Raw genomic sequence first — 18,656 nt, forward strand, 5'->3', positions numbered from 1 at the left:
ACCAACGCTCGAAACAAATTGTTATACATACGTTTTTAAATACAGAACATCTCTGCTTGAAATACACATTAAAAAGTTGAACATCTCTAACTCACAAAAATATATATGTAATATAAGCGGGGAGGGGGGGTTACATGGCACATAAACCAGTGTTTAAACAACCTGCCAATAAACACGCATGCCTGCACATAAATAGACATTTACTGGCTTTGTAACAGCCACCCATGTGACCTTGAATAAGTCACTTTGTATCTTTGGCCAGAGTTCTGAATTGGTAAAATGAGGAAGCTGGGAAGTCATTCTAGCTATAAACCCTATAGAGGTTTTTCCCCCCTCTCTGCATATTCATCTCATAAATCAAACTGAGATGAAAAAAACCTTTTAAAATAAAATCTCTTTTAAAATAATTTCAATTACATGTCAAAGTGAAAATAAAAAGTTTTCTGGTAAATTAGTACTTATGCTCTTAGAATTGGTTCCATTTAATGTCAAGGCTAGACTTCCCAATGGCTAGTGACATGCTGTTAACATATCAATTGCTTTTAATGTATACTCCTAGCAAGATCATATCTGCTTTTTATTACTGCTCCCAAAACATCAATAGTATAGTAAACAAGAGAAGAAAAACATACCATTATCATCTATAATAAGGTCTATATATTAACATTTAAAGAAGTAAATATATGAAATGTATGTTTTCGTATGCTGTATGATACTGAACTAACAAACACCTTTAACTATGTAAAGAAATTAACTTCTGAATTTTAAGTAGTCAAAGTTTAAATATGAATTTTGATCTTAATAAAACTCTGTATTTTAATATCTTCACCCTACAAATAAAAACCCAGGCTAGAAAACTATTTATAGGAAATCAGTGAGGACAAAACTACATACAGCCAATGAAACACTGAAGTACAACCACTTAACTATCTTTATGGGTGGCTATCTCTAGTCTCAAAATAGTTTGCTTTTAATAACAATGAAAAACCCAAGTTTTGGTTAACTATCGGTTAATGTGCTTTTATAAAATCTCTATTTGACTCACCTTAGTCCAAGGGTGTGCCTTAATTTGAGGAAATTTGAATTCTGTGTAGTTTGGGTTCATTTCTCTAATTTGCTCCCTTGTTGGTGTCCCCAGGACCTAGACAGAGAAAGCTAATTATTGTCATGTTTTTCTATATACTTACAAATACAGTATTTATGTTTTGATGTATTGGTTTCATTGAAAAAGGAATCCCAGAATTATAAAATATAAAAAACTCATTAAATAGAGCAGACTTTTGTGACATTTAACTTTTGCCTGACTACCAAACCATGCTATACTACCTTACACAGACTTTTACCATAATAATAATAATGTTATATCAGGGTTGTAAAAAAAAAAACACTAAAAATATTCAAGTAAAAATCAATCGATTGAAATGTTGGCATTTGAACTGAGAATACCTTTCATTCATTTAGTAAAGTACAGTTAAAACTTTTATTATCAGTAAATTAATCAGGAGAACCATACTCAAACATGGTCATCAATAATTCCAGTCAGTCATTGAATACTTAGTGATTGTCCCTTGTATATAAGAAACTACACTATAATTATATGGAGGATACAAAATAATAAGGAATTTCCTATATGATGAACTTCATATTTCTATGTGGAAAAAGTACAGCTACAAAACAAGATAAAAATATAATGAGCACTTTATCGCCTCTAGAGCTTCAGCAGGCATTGAACAAAGGAAAGTATATGGATCTGGTTGCACAAGACAGATGATGGAAAGAAACATTAAATGCTAAAAATAAGCACTCTGAAGAAAAAGGACACCTATTACTCATCTTTATAACTCTAGGGCCTAGGACAAAATAAGTTTGTTGAAATAAAATATTAAGCCATTTACAGTTTAAGGAGAGTTGCACAGAAAGGAGTGGAATACTAATGATACATACTTCATTTGTGGTGGCAACCAGTGAATAATCAGAGCAAAGTAAGAGATTCAATATTTTTGTTGTTGCTTCTAATTCTTTAGACTTCATTAAAACTTTCAGGCTTTAATCAAAATCTTAAAAAAATGTTCTTCAAAAGACACTCTTTAAGAAAACAAAACTCAAGCTACAGACTGAGGGAAAGTTATCTGTAAAACATATTCTGCAAAGGACTTCTACCTAGAATATACAAGGACTCATAATTAAAAAAAAAAAAGATGATGATCCAAGAGGATGGCAGCATAGGTGAAAACTGCACTCAATTCCTCCCAGGACCAAACTCCAATTACAACTAATTACAGAACAATCAACCTGATTAGCTGATGGGAAGTCTTATAACCAAGGATTTACAGAAGAAACCACATAGAGACCAGTAGGAAGGTTGGAGTTGCAGAAAGTGCCAGTCCCGCTCCCATGGGGCGGAGGGGTTGAGATTCTGAAGGGATATCTAAGCTGTGGGACTTCCATCTGAGAAGCATGGGGTCTCAACCCTAGTGGCTCCCCAGCTCAGAATACCAGAGCTGGGAAGAGGCATACATATAACATCTGGCTGGGAAAATCAGCCTGGATTCTATCTGCCAGGGAGAGGTAGGGCTCTGCTAGAGACACAGGTGCCCTCTTAAGGAGCCAACACAGAAAATCTCAGCTGCAGCCACTCACTCTGGGCTCTGTCAGAAAGAGGGTGGAACAGACTAGAGTTGGGTGAGAAGAGACTTGTGGTTTGTGGCTCTGGAGAGAGAAAATAAAGGAACAGGTGCTAGGACCCCTGGGCTGAGTTACTCTCCCATACTGCATATCCCTCTATATAACATTAGTCTGGGGGAATGCAATAGCCTCACCCTCTGGACTCTGTCACCCCATACTACTGAGCTTGAGCCCTGCTGAGGAGTCAAATGCCTGGTCAGGTAGGTGTATAGAGATCTGGGCAGACACAGAGGGTAGGTTTCAGTGACTGAGTTGTGTGATTTTGGGGAAGAGGCCATTCCCCCCATTTTCTCATGAACCTGACTGGTGCCTCTCCTACACAGGAGATCAACTAGCTCCAGTCTCCCAACTCCCAGAAGCCTCAACCTCCCGACTCCCATGGCACCACCCTGTTGAGGGCTGGGCAGAATCTGGGACAAACTGAGTTCTGTGCCTCTGGATCAGGGACTACTCAACCCACCATCCCCTATGCCTGACTGGCACCTCCCCTTCACCAGAGATCTACTAGCCTCACCCTCCCAACTCTGGCGACCCCAACCGGCTAAGATCTGGCTCTGGGCAGAATCTGGGACAGACTAAGTTGTATGTATGGCTCTAAGATGGGGGACATTTTACCTTGCATGCAAAACCAGAGAAGAGCGCTCTCTTCACATAGCCAAATCATGGTCTGTTTGGTCCTGATACACACTGCTGGCCTTACCCTGATGAACCTGAGACTCTGCCCCACCACAGAGGTGTGTGAGCAACCAGCAGGGGGCAGCTAGACTTGGTTTACCCTGGGACATTTGCTAAGTGGCTTCAAACCCAGCAATGGCATCAAGACTGAACCTGTATCAATTTGTTAAATACTGTTTGCCCCTACCTGGTAACTTACTGAGAACCTACTTCACTCAACTGGAGTACCACCAGAGGATTTTTCAGTGACTGAGCCTAACAGGCAGAGGGAAGCAGAGGCCAATCTCAGGGTGTCTTGAGACTTTTGCTGACCTGCTACTGGGCCTACTGCTGGTAAAAGTAGGTTTTGTTGTGCAGCTTGGTCTTTCCCATTCACATAGTAGCCCAGAAGAGGCAGCCCAAAACTGTGTACCAGTTTAAAGCTCCAAACAGGCTGCTCAGAGCCAGTCACAGGTAGTGTTGGATTGGTCTCACCAGAGTCCTTCCCAAGAGGCCCCAGGATCAAAATAACCAGTGGCCAGCTTCAGACATCATCAAAGAAGGATCTAATTAGATTCACAAGTGACATATACAAAGGGAGATCTCAGCAGGCACCAGACCTGCTGAGGTGAATTCCACTTTGTGTGTGCTCAGCACCTGCACAGCAGCTCGTACACAGTGGTGTTGAGCCTCAGGATCAGTCAGAGGGGCGATACCACACACAAATGGCCAACTAAAGTCAAGACTCAATTACAAAATGAGAGCCCACATTCCCAGAGCACCCAGTGTCACTGGCTCCCATGGGACACCTATTATATAAGGCCACGTTACTAACTGGGAGTCATAGCCCATCTACCTAATAGATAAAAACAAACACAAAGAGGGAGCCAAAATGAGGAGACAAAGAAACATGACCTAAATAAAAGAACAGAAGACACCTCCAGAAAAAGAGCTAAATGAAGTGGCAAACAATTTATCATATACAGAGTTCAGAAAAATGGTTATAAGGATACCCAGGGAACTTAGTGACAAGTACAAGGAACTTAGTGAGAACTACAACAGCAAGCATAAACAGGGATATAGGAGCCATAAAAAAGAACCACTCAGAAATGAATAAAATAATGGAAATGAAGACTATATTAGAAGCAATAAACAGCAGGTTGGATGAAGCAGAGTACCAAATCAGCAATTTAAAGACAAGGTAGAACATAGAAACATGAAATCAAAGCAGCAAAAAGGAGAAAGATAAAATAAGCATAGTTTAAGAGACAACATGAAGAATAACAACATCCATATCATAGGGGTACCAAGAGAAGAGAGCAAAAGATCAAGAACTTATCTGAAGAAATGACTGAAGACTTCCGTAACCTGGTGAAGAAAAAAGACAACAAATACAGGAGGGGTGCAGAGAGTACCAAACAGATGAAGCCACACAATAACACAAGACACTTTGTAACTAAAATGGTAAAGGTTAAAGACAAATAGAAAATCTTTTTTTTTTAAACGATTTTATTTTTGGGGGGTGGGGGCGGGAGGGGAAACACGATGTATGAGAGAAACAGCAATTGGTTACCTCTTTCATGTTCCCAACTGGAGACCTGGCCTGCAACCCAGGCATGCACCCTAGCAACCTTTTGGTCGGCAGGCCAGTGCTCAATCAACTGAGCCACACCAGCCAGGGGCAAAGAGAGAATCTTAAAAGCAGTAAGAGAAAGCCTCCATAATACTGACAGCTGATTTTTCAGCAGAAATATTTCAGGTCAGAAGGGATTGGCATGAAATAATCAAGGTGAAGAAAAGCAAACTTAAACTAAGACTACTTTACCCAGCAAGGTTATCATTTAAAACTGAAAAAGAAATAAAGAGCTTCCAAGACAAAAAATTTAAAAAGTTCATTACCACCAAACCAGTAGTACAAGATACATCATTAAAGAGCTTGCTTTAAGAAGACAAACAGAAGAACATTATTATATAAAAAAAAAATGGCAATACCTACTATTAATTGATTTAGATGTAAATGGTTTAAGTGCTCCAATCAAAAGATACAGGGTAGCTGAATGGATAAGAAAATAAGACCCATATATATGAGGTCTGTCCAGAAAGTGTCCAGCCATGTAATATAAAAAAATAGAGATGTTTATTGAAGAAAAGACAAGATTCAAGAAACATTGTACACAGGACAATGATACCTCAATCCTCTTCAAAGTAGGCACTTGGGACCTCACACAGTTCTCCCAACCACCATCAGCTGCCCCATAGTATTTTCCTGAGTCTCATCAAGTCTGAAATCTCTTCACTTTCAAAGATGACTTTGGTTTTGGGAAAAGCCAGAAGTCGTAGGGAACCAAATCTGGGCTATAGGGTAGCCGAGTCACCTGCATGATTTGCTGTCTTGCCAAAAAACTCTGCACGAGACACAGTGCACGAGTGATTATCTATAGCTGCGGCCTTCTGAATCATCTGAGTAGCTTCTGTGGAGGAATATTCAAGCTTAACGCTAAATTTGATGCAGATTTATTGTTTTACTCAGTCATTTTGAATGCGAAGGCCACATAGTACACATATTCACTCAATGGCATCTACTGTCCCTACTGACTAGTACAGTGAAGTCATCATTGTGCACACATGCACATTCCAGTCCACTCTCCTTGGCTGTCAGGTTACACTGGTATCATGCAAACCATTTTCACTATATTAACAATGGCTGGACTTTTTCTGGAAAGACCTTATATATTATCTACAAGAGGCCCAACTCAGAACAAAAACTGCACACAGACTACAAGTAAAGGGATGGAAAACATATTTCTTGCAAATGAAAATACAAAAAAAGCTGGGGTAGCAAAACTTGTATCAGACAAAACAATTTAAAACCAAGGGTATACTAAGAGACAGAGAAGGATACAACATAATGATAAAGGGAGCAATCCAACAAGAGGATATAAACCTTGCAAACATTTTGCACCTAAGATAGTAGTACCTAAGTATGTAAAGCAAATATTGATGGATGAAGGGAGAGATGAAGAGGAACACAGCTACAGTAGGGGATTTCAACACTGACATCAATGGATAGATCTTTCAGACAGAAAATTCAACAAGGAAATAGTGGCCTTAAGTTACATACTAGATTAGAACTATGTTCAGAACATTTCATTCCAAAGCAGCAAAATATACATTCTTTTCAAGTACACATGAAACATTTTCTAGGATAGACAATGTGTCAGGACACAAAACAAGTATAAATAAATTTAAGAAGATTGAATTTATATCAAGCATCTTTTCTGACTACAATGCTATGGAACTAGAAATCAATCAAAAGAAAAAAATTGAAAAACACATGAAGACATGGAACATAAAAAACCCGTTACTAACAATAAGTGGGTTGATAGATCAAGGAAGCAATCAAAAGATACCATGAAGCAAATGAAAATGAGAACACAACAACCCAGAATCAATGGGACAGAGCAAAAGCAGTCAGACAAAAATTCACAGCATTTTAGGACTATCTCAAGAAATGAGAAAAACTTCAAATAACCCAATTTTGTATTTAAATAAACTTCAAAAGAAGAACAAAGGCCAAAGTGAGCAAAAGAAAAAAAATGCTGGAAGATAAATGAATGATCAAAAAAGTTAATTCTTCACAAGGTGTTAGTTTCCATATACTATTACTATTTTTCTAAATATCAAGTTATTTTATAATTTTATTGATTAGGGTAACAATGATTAATAACATTATATAAACTTCAGGTGTAAAATTCTATAATACAGTAACTGTATATTGTATTGTGTGTCTACTCCAATAAGTTTCCTTTCATCACTATTTATCCTTCCTCCCATCACCCTCTTCTACCTTCCTCCATCTCCTTTCCCTCTGGTAATCACCATACTGTGGTCAATGTCTACGAGTTTGTTTTTATTTTTGCTTAATGCCTTTACTTTTTCACCCAGCCCCTACAAACACCCTCCCTTCTGCCAGTTGTCAGTCAGTTATGTCTCTATAAATGTTTCTGTTTGTTAGTTTATTTTGTTCATGAGATTGCACATATAAATGGAATCATATGGTACTTGTCTTTCTCTGATTGGTTTATTTCACTTAGCACAATACTCCAGGTCAATCCAAGCTATTGCAAAAGGTAATATTTCTTTCTCTTTTATGGCTAAGTAGTATTCCATTGTATAAATATAACAAAGATTTTTATCCACTCATCAAATCTTGGCTACTGTAAACAGCACTGTAATGAACAAAGGGGTGTGCATATTATCTCAAATTAGTGTTTTAGGTTTCTTTGAATAAACTTCTAGAACTGGAATCACTGGGTCATAAGACAGCTTCATTTTAAATTTTCTGAGGTAACTCTGTACTGCTTTCCACAGTGACTGCACCAATCTGCATCCCCACCGAAGGTGCGCAAGGGTTCCCTTTTATCCAATCTTCACCAACGCTTGTTTCACTTATTGGTGACGGCCATTCTGACAGGTGTGAGGTGGTACCTCATTATCATTTTATTTGCATTACTTTGATGATTAGTGATGTTGAGCACCTTTTCATATATCTATTGGTTATCTGTATGTCCCCACTGGAGAAGCGTCTATTCAGGTCCTTTATACATCTTTTTAATTGAATTGTTTTTGGTGTTGAGTTTTGTAAGTTCATTTTAAATTTTGGATATTAAACCCTTATCAGATGTATTGTTGAGTATATTATCCTATGCAGTTACTTGTCTTTTTGTTTTGTTGATACTTTGTATTTCAGAAAAAAAATACTATTATAAATGTCCAAGATTTTACTGTTTTCTTCTAGGATTATTATGGTTTCAGGTCTGAAATTTAAAAGATTTTATTTATTTATTTTTAGAGAGGGAAGGGAGGGAAAGAGAGAGGGAGGGAGAGAGAGAGGGAGGGAGAGAGAGAGGGAGGGAGGGAGAGAGGGAGAGAGGGAGGGAGGGAGGGAGGGAGGGAGAGAGAAACGTCAATGTGCGGTTGCTGGGGGCTGTGGCCTACAACCCAGGCATGTGCCCTGACTGGGAATCAAACCTGCGATGCTTTGGTTTGCAACCTGCGCTCAATCCACTGAGCTACACCAGCCAGGGTCCAGTCTAAAATTTAAGTCTTTAATCCATTTTGCATTAATTCTTGTGTATGGGGTAAGTTGGTGGTCTAGCTTTTTTTTTTTTTTTGGTACTTATCTGTTCTATACTCCCAATGCCATTTATTGAATAGACTATCCTTATCCCATTATATGCTTTGCCTCCTTTGTTAAATGTCAATTGACTATAAAGGTGTGGGTTTATATCCTGGCTCTCTATTCTGCTCCACTGATCTACAATGTCTTTTTATGCCTATACCATGCTCTTTATTATGGCCCTGTAGTACAGTTTGGTATCAGGTAACATGATTTCTCAAACTTTGTTCTGCTTTATCAAGATGCTGCAGCTATGAAGAGTTTTTTATGATTTCACATTACTTTTTGGAATATCTGTTCTAGTTCTGTGAATTTTGCCATTAGTATCTTGAAAAAAATTGTGTTGAAATCTATAGATTGCTTTGGGTAGTGTGAACATTTTAAAGATGTTAATTCCTCCTATCCATGAAGATGGTATGGTATATGCTTCCATTTACTTGTGTCTTAATTTCTTTCTTCAGCACCTTATAATTTTCCCAATATAGGTCTTTTATGTTCTTGGCTAAACTTATTCCTATTTTTTTTTTTATGCAACTGCAAATGGGATTGTTGTCTTAGTTTCCCTTTCTGACAGTTCATTATTGGTGTACTAAAATGCAACTGATTTCTGAATATTTTGTATCCTGCTACTTCACTGAATCCATTGATCAGATCCAGCAGTTTTTTTGGTGGAATCTGTAGGGTTCTCTATATAAATACTATGTCATCTGCAAGCAATGGCAATTTTATTTCTTCCTTTCCAATTTGGATGCCTTTTATTCTACTATTTGTCTGATGCTGTGGCTAGGACTCCCAGCACTATGTTAAGTACAAGTGGTAAAAATGGACATCCCTGTCTTGTTCTTGACTGTAAGATAAATGCTTTTAGTTTCTGACTTCTAAGTAAGGTATTGGTTCTGGATTTGTCATATATGCCCTTTAATTACAATGAAGTTCATTTATTCCCACTTTGCCAAGAGTTTTTATAATACATGGGAGCTCTATGATTATTATCTAAGCATTTTTACACGCTTAGAACTATCTTTCAATATATACCAGTGCATACATGTGGAAAATCTTTTTATCACAATGGGAAATAATCAACTTTGATGAATAATGATATAAGTATGACAAGAAGAAACGAAAGAAACCACATCCATCCAGACTGTTGCAAGATGTGGAGACATGGAATGGGATGGTCCCATAACCAAATGTGGTAGATAAAAATTTGGGATGGATGTCTTGGGAGTGAGGGGTCCCAGCCCAACACCAGGCCCCCAGCCCAGGGTTCCAGTGTCAGAAAGCCCCCACAACTTCTGGCTGTACAAACCAGTGGAGACTGAGTTGGTGTAAGAAACTACTGGATTCCCAAGCTCCTTTAAGTTCCCTTTAAGTTCCTCTTAAAGGGCCCACACGTACCCACAGACTTATTCCTTCTGAGCTATATAGCACTGGTGTAGCAGCTTGAAAGACATCAGTAGCATATGGGGAGAAGTGAAGTGTCTGGCATCAGGGTAAAAGCTGTGGAGACAGCCTTCTCCCAGACAGAAAAATGAACTGAGGCCAACCTGGCTTACATAGTTTGCCCCACCCAAATTACAGGCCACCCAAGCTGATAACAGTGGCTTTTCTATAGTAATGGTTTATCTGGGCTCATGCTTCACACCTTTCCAAATCCTCCCAAACAATCAACAGCTGGCATCAGGAGGCCCCTCAAGCCCCTGTACCTCTTGCTAATTGGCCCCAGGCCCAGCAATAGCAACAGCAAGCCTTGGATTACAGCTTGGATTCACCTGGGAACCTCCCAAACCAGCACAAGTAGCAGCCATCTCAGATTGCTTTGTAGCTAATGCTGGGTAGAACATAGGCAGAACACAGGTGGGGGCTGACCTTGGAAGGTACCATCCAGGAAACCCCAGACACCGCACACTCAATGGAGAGCTATAGACCACTTCGGAGTACCACCACCTTGCACCAGTACAGCAGATCCCCCCCAGAGGGTGGAGGTTGGTGGTGAGTGGTCATAGCCAGTCAGTGGAGCTGACCAGCTTGAGTAAATCCCTTCCATTGACCTGCCAACAGCAACCATGGCTCAACTACAAGAGAGGGGTGTACTCAGCCCATACAAAGGGTATACCTGGAGTATCTAGCTTGGGTGATAGGGGAGGCTGTGCCCCTGGGCCCTATAGGACACGTACTACATTAGGTCACACTCTCAAGACTGGGAGTCATGGCAGCTCCACTTAATACACAGAAACAAACACAGGGAGGCTGCCAATATGAGAAGACAAAAAAGAGAAACATGGCCCAATTGAAAGAACAGATCAAAACTCCAGAAAAAGAACTAAACAAAAGGGAGATAAGCAATCTATCAGATGAAGAGTTCAAAACACTGGTTATAAGGATGCTGAAGGAACTTAGTGAGTTATCTCAATAACATAAAAAAAAAATCCAGTCAGAAATGATGGATGCAATGACTGAAATAAAGAACACTTTACAAGGAATCAACAGTAGAGTGAATGAAGCTAAGATCAAAGTAATGATAAGGAATATAAGGAAGCAAAAAAACAATGAGAATAGTAAGAAGAAAAAAGATTCCAATAAAATGAGGATACTGTAAGGAGCCGCTGGGACAACTTCAAGAGGTCCAACATTCATTTGCATCATAGGGGTGCCAAAAAGAGAAGAGATATCATGAAAGAAAACTTCTCTAATTTGGAGAAGAAAATAGACAAGCAAGGCCAGGAAGCCAAGAGTTCCAAACAAGATGGATGTAAAGAGGCCTACAAGAAGACACATCATAATTAAAATGCCAAAGATTAAAGACAGAGAATCTTAAAAGCAGAAAAAAGCAATGAGTTAATTATAGGGGAGTTTCCAGAAGACTGTCAGCTGATTTTTCAAAATAAATGTTGCAGGTAAGGGACTGACAAGAAATATTCAAAGCCATGAAAAGCAGAGACCTACAGTTAAAATTGTTCTATTCAGTGAAGGTATCATATACAATTGAAGGGCAGATAAAGAGCTTCCCAGATAGGAAAAAAACTAAGGAGTTCAGCATTACCAAACCATTATTATATGAAATGTTAAAGGGACCTATTTAAGATAGAGAAGAAGACTAACACTATGACCAATAAAATGGCAACAAATACACATCTATCAACAATTGAATCTAAAAAACAAACTAAACAAACAAAAAGAACAGAGACAGAATCATGGATATGGAGAGGGTTTTGATAGTTGCCAGGTGGGAGGGGTGGTATGGGGGAAGGGGTGATGAAGTGAGGGGATTAAGAAGTACAAATAGGTAGTTGCAGAATAACCATGGGGAAGTACAGTATAGGAAATGGAGTAGGCAAAGAATATATATGCATGACACATGGGCATGGACAATGGTGTGGGGATTGTATGAGGTAATAGGGGTGCTGGATTGATGAGGCTAAGGTGGAATAATGGGATAGCTGTAATAGTATAATCAATAAAATATAATGAAAAAACTTTGTTGTTTATACTTCTAATAATATGTGGTCAGAGTTTAACTGTTCCTCATTTTTAAAACATGAATATTTGTGACTTAGAAGCTTAATTACTAAATGATAAATAAAATCACCGATCTATTCACTATCAATTATTTAGAAGAAATTTAAATAAATGAATTAACCTGTCACCACAAAGTAGCTTAGAGGTTTTTATTCCTTTGTTTTTGAATTACTATGGCTATAAGATGGGGAAGCTGAGATTCCAGTGTTATAGTGTGTTGTATGTTTAATATCTCTGGCTAAATATTCAATTACTGTAATCAGTTCTTCTATCCTTTCCCTTCTAATTTTTTAATTTTAAAACAAGTTTGTTCCTAGGCTGGGGAATAGAGATAAAAATTACAGGGAGATCCTCTGGTCCAGTGGCCCAGCAAACTTTTTCTGTAAAGTGCCAGAGAGTAATTACTTTAGGCTTTGTGGCCTACAAAGCCTTTTTATACTACTACTTAACTCTGCCACTATAGCACAAAACTGCCATGATCAAAATTTATTTACACAAATAGGCAGCTGACTATATATATTCCCTTGGGCCATAGTGGCAAACCTCTGACCTACTTTAAACCTTCTCAAACATCAGAAAAACAGGCCCAGAAGGAGCTTTTCAGAGATCAGAACTAATCAGAGGAACAGCTAGGATACACTGTTGAAATTTGGTTATCGAACTTAGCTTATTCGAAAGCTTTTTGAAAAGAAAGTTGTTCAAAAATCAAATAAATTTTTTCCCATTAGAAATACAGTATCAACATGAAAGGGTTGTTGGGTAGATACCCAACTGTGACATTTTTTTCTGTGAACCATCTGGTGAAGAACTGAACTGTTTAAGATGGGAAACTTTGAGAAGAGGTTTGACTGTAAAATAAATCTCATTAGTGACCAACCAATTTTAGGAGATACTAAACAGATATCAAAGAATCTGTTTACTGGACTTAGTTGAAAGACAAACAATTTCAGTTTCTAATTTGGTAGCTGTGAAAAAATATTGATATTATTAAACATGAAGGAATAGAGCTGGAAGACAAAATAATACCTAAGACATTCAAGAAAATCCTAGAGAAGTCCTCCACCAAGTGGTGGATTTTGGGCATATCATCTAGATTAGAGGTTCGGGCTAGAAAAAACAACTTAGGTAGTTCTGGATGTACAGGTGCTAGCTGGCTGTGGCAATGTATAAAGGGCAAAGCATGTGAAGGAGAAGAGTGCTAAAGATCGGGGGCGGGGGACCTACAGGAAACAGATATATAGAAAAAAGAAAATTGAAAAAGAAGGCTGAGACAGATGTCCAAGAAACTGGAAGAGGTCCCACAGACAATGATGCTATGGAGGACAAGGGAAGGGAGCACATAAAGGGCAGAGAGGGGGGTATCTTATGACACAATGAGCCCAGATAAAATAAAGCCCAGAAGGTGCCATAGAGACCTTCTTTCTAACAATGGTGAGATCAGTCATGAGAAGAACAAACAGACCATAACCATCTGAAATGAGTAAGTGAAGACACTTTATACTAAATTCTCCTTTCAAAAGGTACATTAGAGAGGTAGAGAGGAGGACAATGAGAAGAAATATTTATTGGGCATCCATTATGTCAAAGCTCTGTGCTATGCATACCAATTTTCTTTTCTCATTTAAACAGTGTAGACATTCTATTATCCAATTTTACATTTAACAGAAACCTAGAATTGACTGAGAAAAACAGGCTCCTTAAAGTTACAGTATGTCAGTGGTAAATATGGGGTTCAAATGCATGTATAACAAACTCCCTAAAATGGTCTACCCAATATTAGGGGAAGAAACAAAAATATTTTTTAAAAGTTAAAAAAAAATCACTTTCTTGAAATTCACTGATTATGCCATAAAATAAAACTTAAATCCTTTTGAGTTGTGCAGGATATTACAAATATGTAAGACCATAACGTTATAATACAAATTTTTTAAAAAGTAAAATCCAAGCCCTGGCTGGCGTAGCTCAGTGGAATGAGTGAGGGCTGCGAACCAAAGTGTCGCAGGTTCGATTCCCAGTCAAGAAATCAAACCACGACCCCCCAGCAATCGCACATTGATGTTTCTCTCTCTCTCTCTCCCCCTCCCTCCCTCCCTTCCCTCTCTCTCTAAAAAAAAAGTAAAACCCATGCTTAATCATGCTTAGGTATATTTGCATTACCAAACACACAAGTTTAGTATTTTTGTCTGTTAGTGACTGTTTCACATGTGTACAATTTTGGTTGGAATGTAAATGGTGGACAAGTACTATGAATGTGCATATTATAAGAAATGTTATTCCAAAAAAAATTAATAGCAAGGCCTAAGTTGCAGAAAATATTGCTGGTGAATTGCTTTGGGTATACGTATGATCTATCAGGGAGCTCTAACTGCTTTCAGGTGGTCAAATGTAAACAAAAGCCTTATATAAAGTAGTGCAATTCTGTACAACTTTGCATCAGTAGGTCAATAAATTAAGAATGACATGTAAGATGTGTATTATCAAAAAAAAGAAAAGATGATAGAACTTCTGGTCAAGAAGGAGATGTAGGTGGATATACTGTGCTGCATCTCACAACCAAACAAATTTAAAAACAAAACAACCAGAACTGCCATAAAATCGAACCGTAAGGAAGTCTGACAACCAAGGAGTTAAAGAAGAAACATTAATCCATACTGGACACGTGGAAATAGGCAGCCAGGGTGGAAAGGACTTATGGCAAGGTGGTGGCTGAAGGACCAGGGCGGGCGAGGTGGCGGTCCCACATTTGTGTGTGGATAAACTGGGAAGAACAACTGGGGAGTGAGAAGACTATGCAACCCAGGGTTCCAGTGTGGGGAAATAAAGCCTCAAAGCCTCTGACTGAAAACTCCTGTGGGGGTTGAGGAGGCGGGGAAAACTCCCAGCCTCACAGGACAGTTCACTGGAGAGACCCACAGGGTCCTAGAATATACACAAAACCACTCACCTGAGAATCAGCATCAGAAGGGCCCAATTTGATTGCGGGTAGCGGAGGAAGTAACTGAAAACTGGCCAAGAGCAGAGAAGGCAGCATTGTTCCCTCTTGGAACCCTCCCCCAGAGAGGGTGCCACATCACAGCCAAGTGACCACCTTAGGTATGGCCCTGCCCTAGTGAATACCTAAGGCCCCACCCTTTACTACGTCACAGGTGTGCCAAAACAAAAAAAAATCACCCAAATGAAAGAACAGATGAAAGCTCCAGAAAAAAAACACAACTAAGTGATGAAGAGATAGCCAACCTATCAGAGGCACAGTTCAAAACACTGGTAATCAGGATGCTCACAGAATTGGTTGAGTATGGTCAGAAAATGGAAGAAAAAGTGAAGGCTAAGCAAGGTGAAATAAAGGAAAATGTACAGGGAACCAACAGTGAAGGGAAGGAAACTGGGACTCAAATCAACAGTTTGGACCAGAAGGAAGAAATGAACATTCATCTGGAACAGAATGAAGAAACAACCATTCAAAAAAAAAAAAAAATGAGGACAGGCTTAGGAACCTCTGGGACAACATGAAAAGTTCCAACATCCGAATCATAAGGGTGCTAGAAAGAGAAGAGGAAGAGCAAGACATTGAAAACTTATTGGACAAAACAATGAAAGAAAATTTCCCCAATCTGGAGAACTAGACTTCCAGGAAGTCCAGGAAGCTCAGAGAGTTCCAAAGAAGTTGGACCCAAGGAAGCACACACCAAGGCACAGCATAATTACATCAGCCAAGATTAAAGAGAGAGAATCTTAAAAGCAACAGAGAAAAGGAGACCGTTATTTACAAAGGAGTTCCCACAGCTATCAGCTGATTTCACAAATGAAACCTTGCAGGAAAGAAGGGGTTGCAAAGAAGCATCTGAAGTCATGAAAGGCAGGATCTACATCCAAGATTACTCTATCCAGCAAAGCTATCATTTAGAATGGAAGGGCAGATAAAGTGCTTCCTGGATAAGGTCAAGCTCTAGGAATTCATCATGACCAAGCCCATATTGTATGAAATGCTAAAGGGACTTATCTAAGAAAAAGATCGAAACTACGAACAGTAAAATGACAACAAACACAACTAACAACTGAACCTAAAAAAAAAAAACAAGAACAAAAACCAACTAACCAAACAACTAGAAAAGGAACAGAATCAGAAATGGAGATCACATGGAAGGTTCAGTGGGGAGGGGGAAGAGTACAGGGAATAAGAAGCATAAATGGTAGGTACAAAATAGGGGGAGTTAAGGATAGTATAGGAAACGGAGAAGCCAAAGAACTTACATGTACGGCCCAGGGACATGAACTAAGGGGAGTGGGGAATGCTGGTGGGAGGGAGGGTACAACGAGGAGGGTAATAAAGGGGAGATAAAAAATGGGACAGCTGTAATAGTATAATCAATAAAAAAAAAATATATATTTTAAAAAAGGACTAGCATGGACTTCTGCTTCCAGGTGTTATAAAGTAACTGATACTAGAATTGCCCTCCAGGTATAAACAACTACAAAAGAGACATACAAAATATTCTTTAAAGAAGGGAAACATGATTCAGAAACAAGAGGGAAAAAAAATCAAGTCAACAGACACGGATCCCAAAATGATAAAAGGTGACAGAATTATAGAAGAAGGACTTTAAAACACTGATAATGAGAAAGAGAACATAAGAAAATAAACCAAATAGTAATTGTGCAGTTGAAATATGCTGTTTATGTGAAATGCAAATTTCACCAAATGCTGTCTAACAGCAGATAGGTATGACAGAAGACAGACAATTAATGAACTTAAAAAAAAAAGCACCTAGAGCATCAGAACTGAGAAAGGAACCCAAATAACATCTGGCTGTGAAAAGGAGCTGAGTTTCTGTCTGCCAGTGAGATACAGCTATAGAGACAGTGAGCCCCTTAAAGGGCCAACACACAAAATTTAGCTTGTAGTCGCTTCCTGGACTCCTGTAAAGGGAGGGAAAAGTAGATGAGAGTGCTGAGAGAGGTGAGAGAAGAGTCTGGGGTTGGTGGCTCTAGGGAAAGAGCTGAAAAGTCAGCAACCAGAATCCCATCCTGAGTCATTCCCCATACTGCAGAAGCCATCCTTCTATTGCACTTTTTTCCCTACCACCCTGCATCAGCCTGGAGGGAAGCAACAGCCCCTCCGCAGGAATTCTTCCCCCAACATGTCTGGAGTTTAAGCTTGGCTGATGAGATGTATAGCTTAAGGCAAGTTCAGTGATTAAGAGTAACAGAAAGTCTGCAGGTAGGGGCAGACCTCTGGGAGCTTTGAGACATTACCTGACTCTCCACCAGGCTTAGTTCTATAAAAGCGAGCCTTGGTACGCTAATTGGTTATTTCTATATACCCAGGATAAGCAGAGGAAGCCACAAGCTGTGGATCGCTGAGAGATCCAAACAGGTTTCCCAGAACCAGACTTAAGCAGCATCTGACATAGGTTTGAACCAGTGTTTGCAGATCTACCTAATATATAGAAACAAACACAAAGAGGCAGCCAAAATAGGATGACAAAAAAAAAGTCCCCAAATAAAAGAACAAGAAAAATCTCCAGAAGAAGAGCTAAGTGAAATGAAGGCAAGCCATTTATCCGGTATAGTTTACCGTAATGATTATAAGGATGCTCAACAGCATGAAAAAGTCATAGAAACCATTAAAAATGGTTGGAAATAGAGAATATCTGAAGTAAATAACAGACTGGGAGGAATAAACAGTAGGTTAGATGAGGCAGAGGAACAAATCAGTAATTTGGAAGACATAGTAGAAAATAACACCCAGGCAGAGCAGCAAAAAGGAAAAAAAAATTAAAGTATGAGAATTTAAGGGACCTTTAGGACAAAATGAAGTGTAACAACATCCATATCATAGGCATACCAGGAGAAGAAAGTGTGCAAAGGATCAAAAACCTATTTGAAGAAATAATGACTGAAACTTCCCTAACCTGGTGAAGGAAAAGATACACAAGTACAGGAAGTGCAGAGAGTCTCAAATAAGATGGACCAAAAGAGGACAATAAAACATCATACTTAATTAATAGCAAAGCTTAAACCCAAGGAGGAAAAAGCCACATGAAAAAAGCTGTTTGTTACCTACAAAGAAGCTACCATAAGACTGTTACCTGATTTCTCAACAGAAGCATTTCAGGACACAAGGGATTAGCATGAAATATACAAGATGATGAAACCCAACCCCTAAAACGAAGGCTATCATTTAAAACTGAGGGGAAATAAAAGCTTCCCAAACAGGAAAAAGCTGAGAGAGTTTGTTACCACCAACTAGTATTGCAACAGGTATTAAAGGATGAAGAAGAAGGAGGAGGGGGAGAAGGAGGGGGAGAAGGAGGAGAGGAAGGGGGAGGGTGGGGGAGGAGGAGAAGAAACTTAAATCAAAAGATACAGGGTAGCTGATAGGATAAGAAAATAAGATCCATATATATGTTCTCTCCAAGAGATCCACCTCAGAATGAAAGATTCACATGTAGTAAAAGTAAAAGGAAGGAAAAAGATAGTTCATACAAATGTAAAGAAAAAAAACCTGGGGTAGCAATACTTATATCTAACAAAATAGACTTTAAAACCAAGGATACGGTATGGGAAGAAGGACACAATCATTGTTCTCTTTAATGATGAAGGGAACAATTCAACATGA

At 38.8% G+C, this 18,656-nt stretch overlaps 1 protein-coding gene across 3 annotated transcripts in view; it reads right to left on the minus strand.

The window, feature by feature from the left end:
* Positions 1-18,656, minus strand: part of GSK3B (glycogen synthase kinase 3 beta) — a 225,783-nt gene that overhangs the window by 38,097 nt on the left and 169,030 nt on the right. For all 3 annotated transcript variants that reach the window (XM_028504613.2, XM_028504612.2, XM_036018141.1), the window contains one exon: positions 1,046-1,141. In XM_028504613.2, the coding sequence (XP_028360414.1) occupies positions 1,046-1,141 (96 nt within the window). The remainder of the gene's footprint in view (positions 1-1,045; positions 1,142-18,656) is intronic.

The sequence above is a fragment of the Phyllostomus discolor genome, chromosome 2 (assembly GCF_004126475.2).
Source record: "Phyllostomus discolor isolate MPI-MPIP mPhyDis1 chromosome 2, mPhyDis1.pri.v3, whole genome shotgun sequence".
In the NCBI taxonomy this organism is placed as follows: Eukaryota; Metazoa; Chordata; class Mammalia; order Chiroptera; family Phyllostomidae; genus Phyllostomus; species Phyllostomus discolor.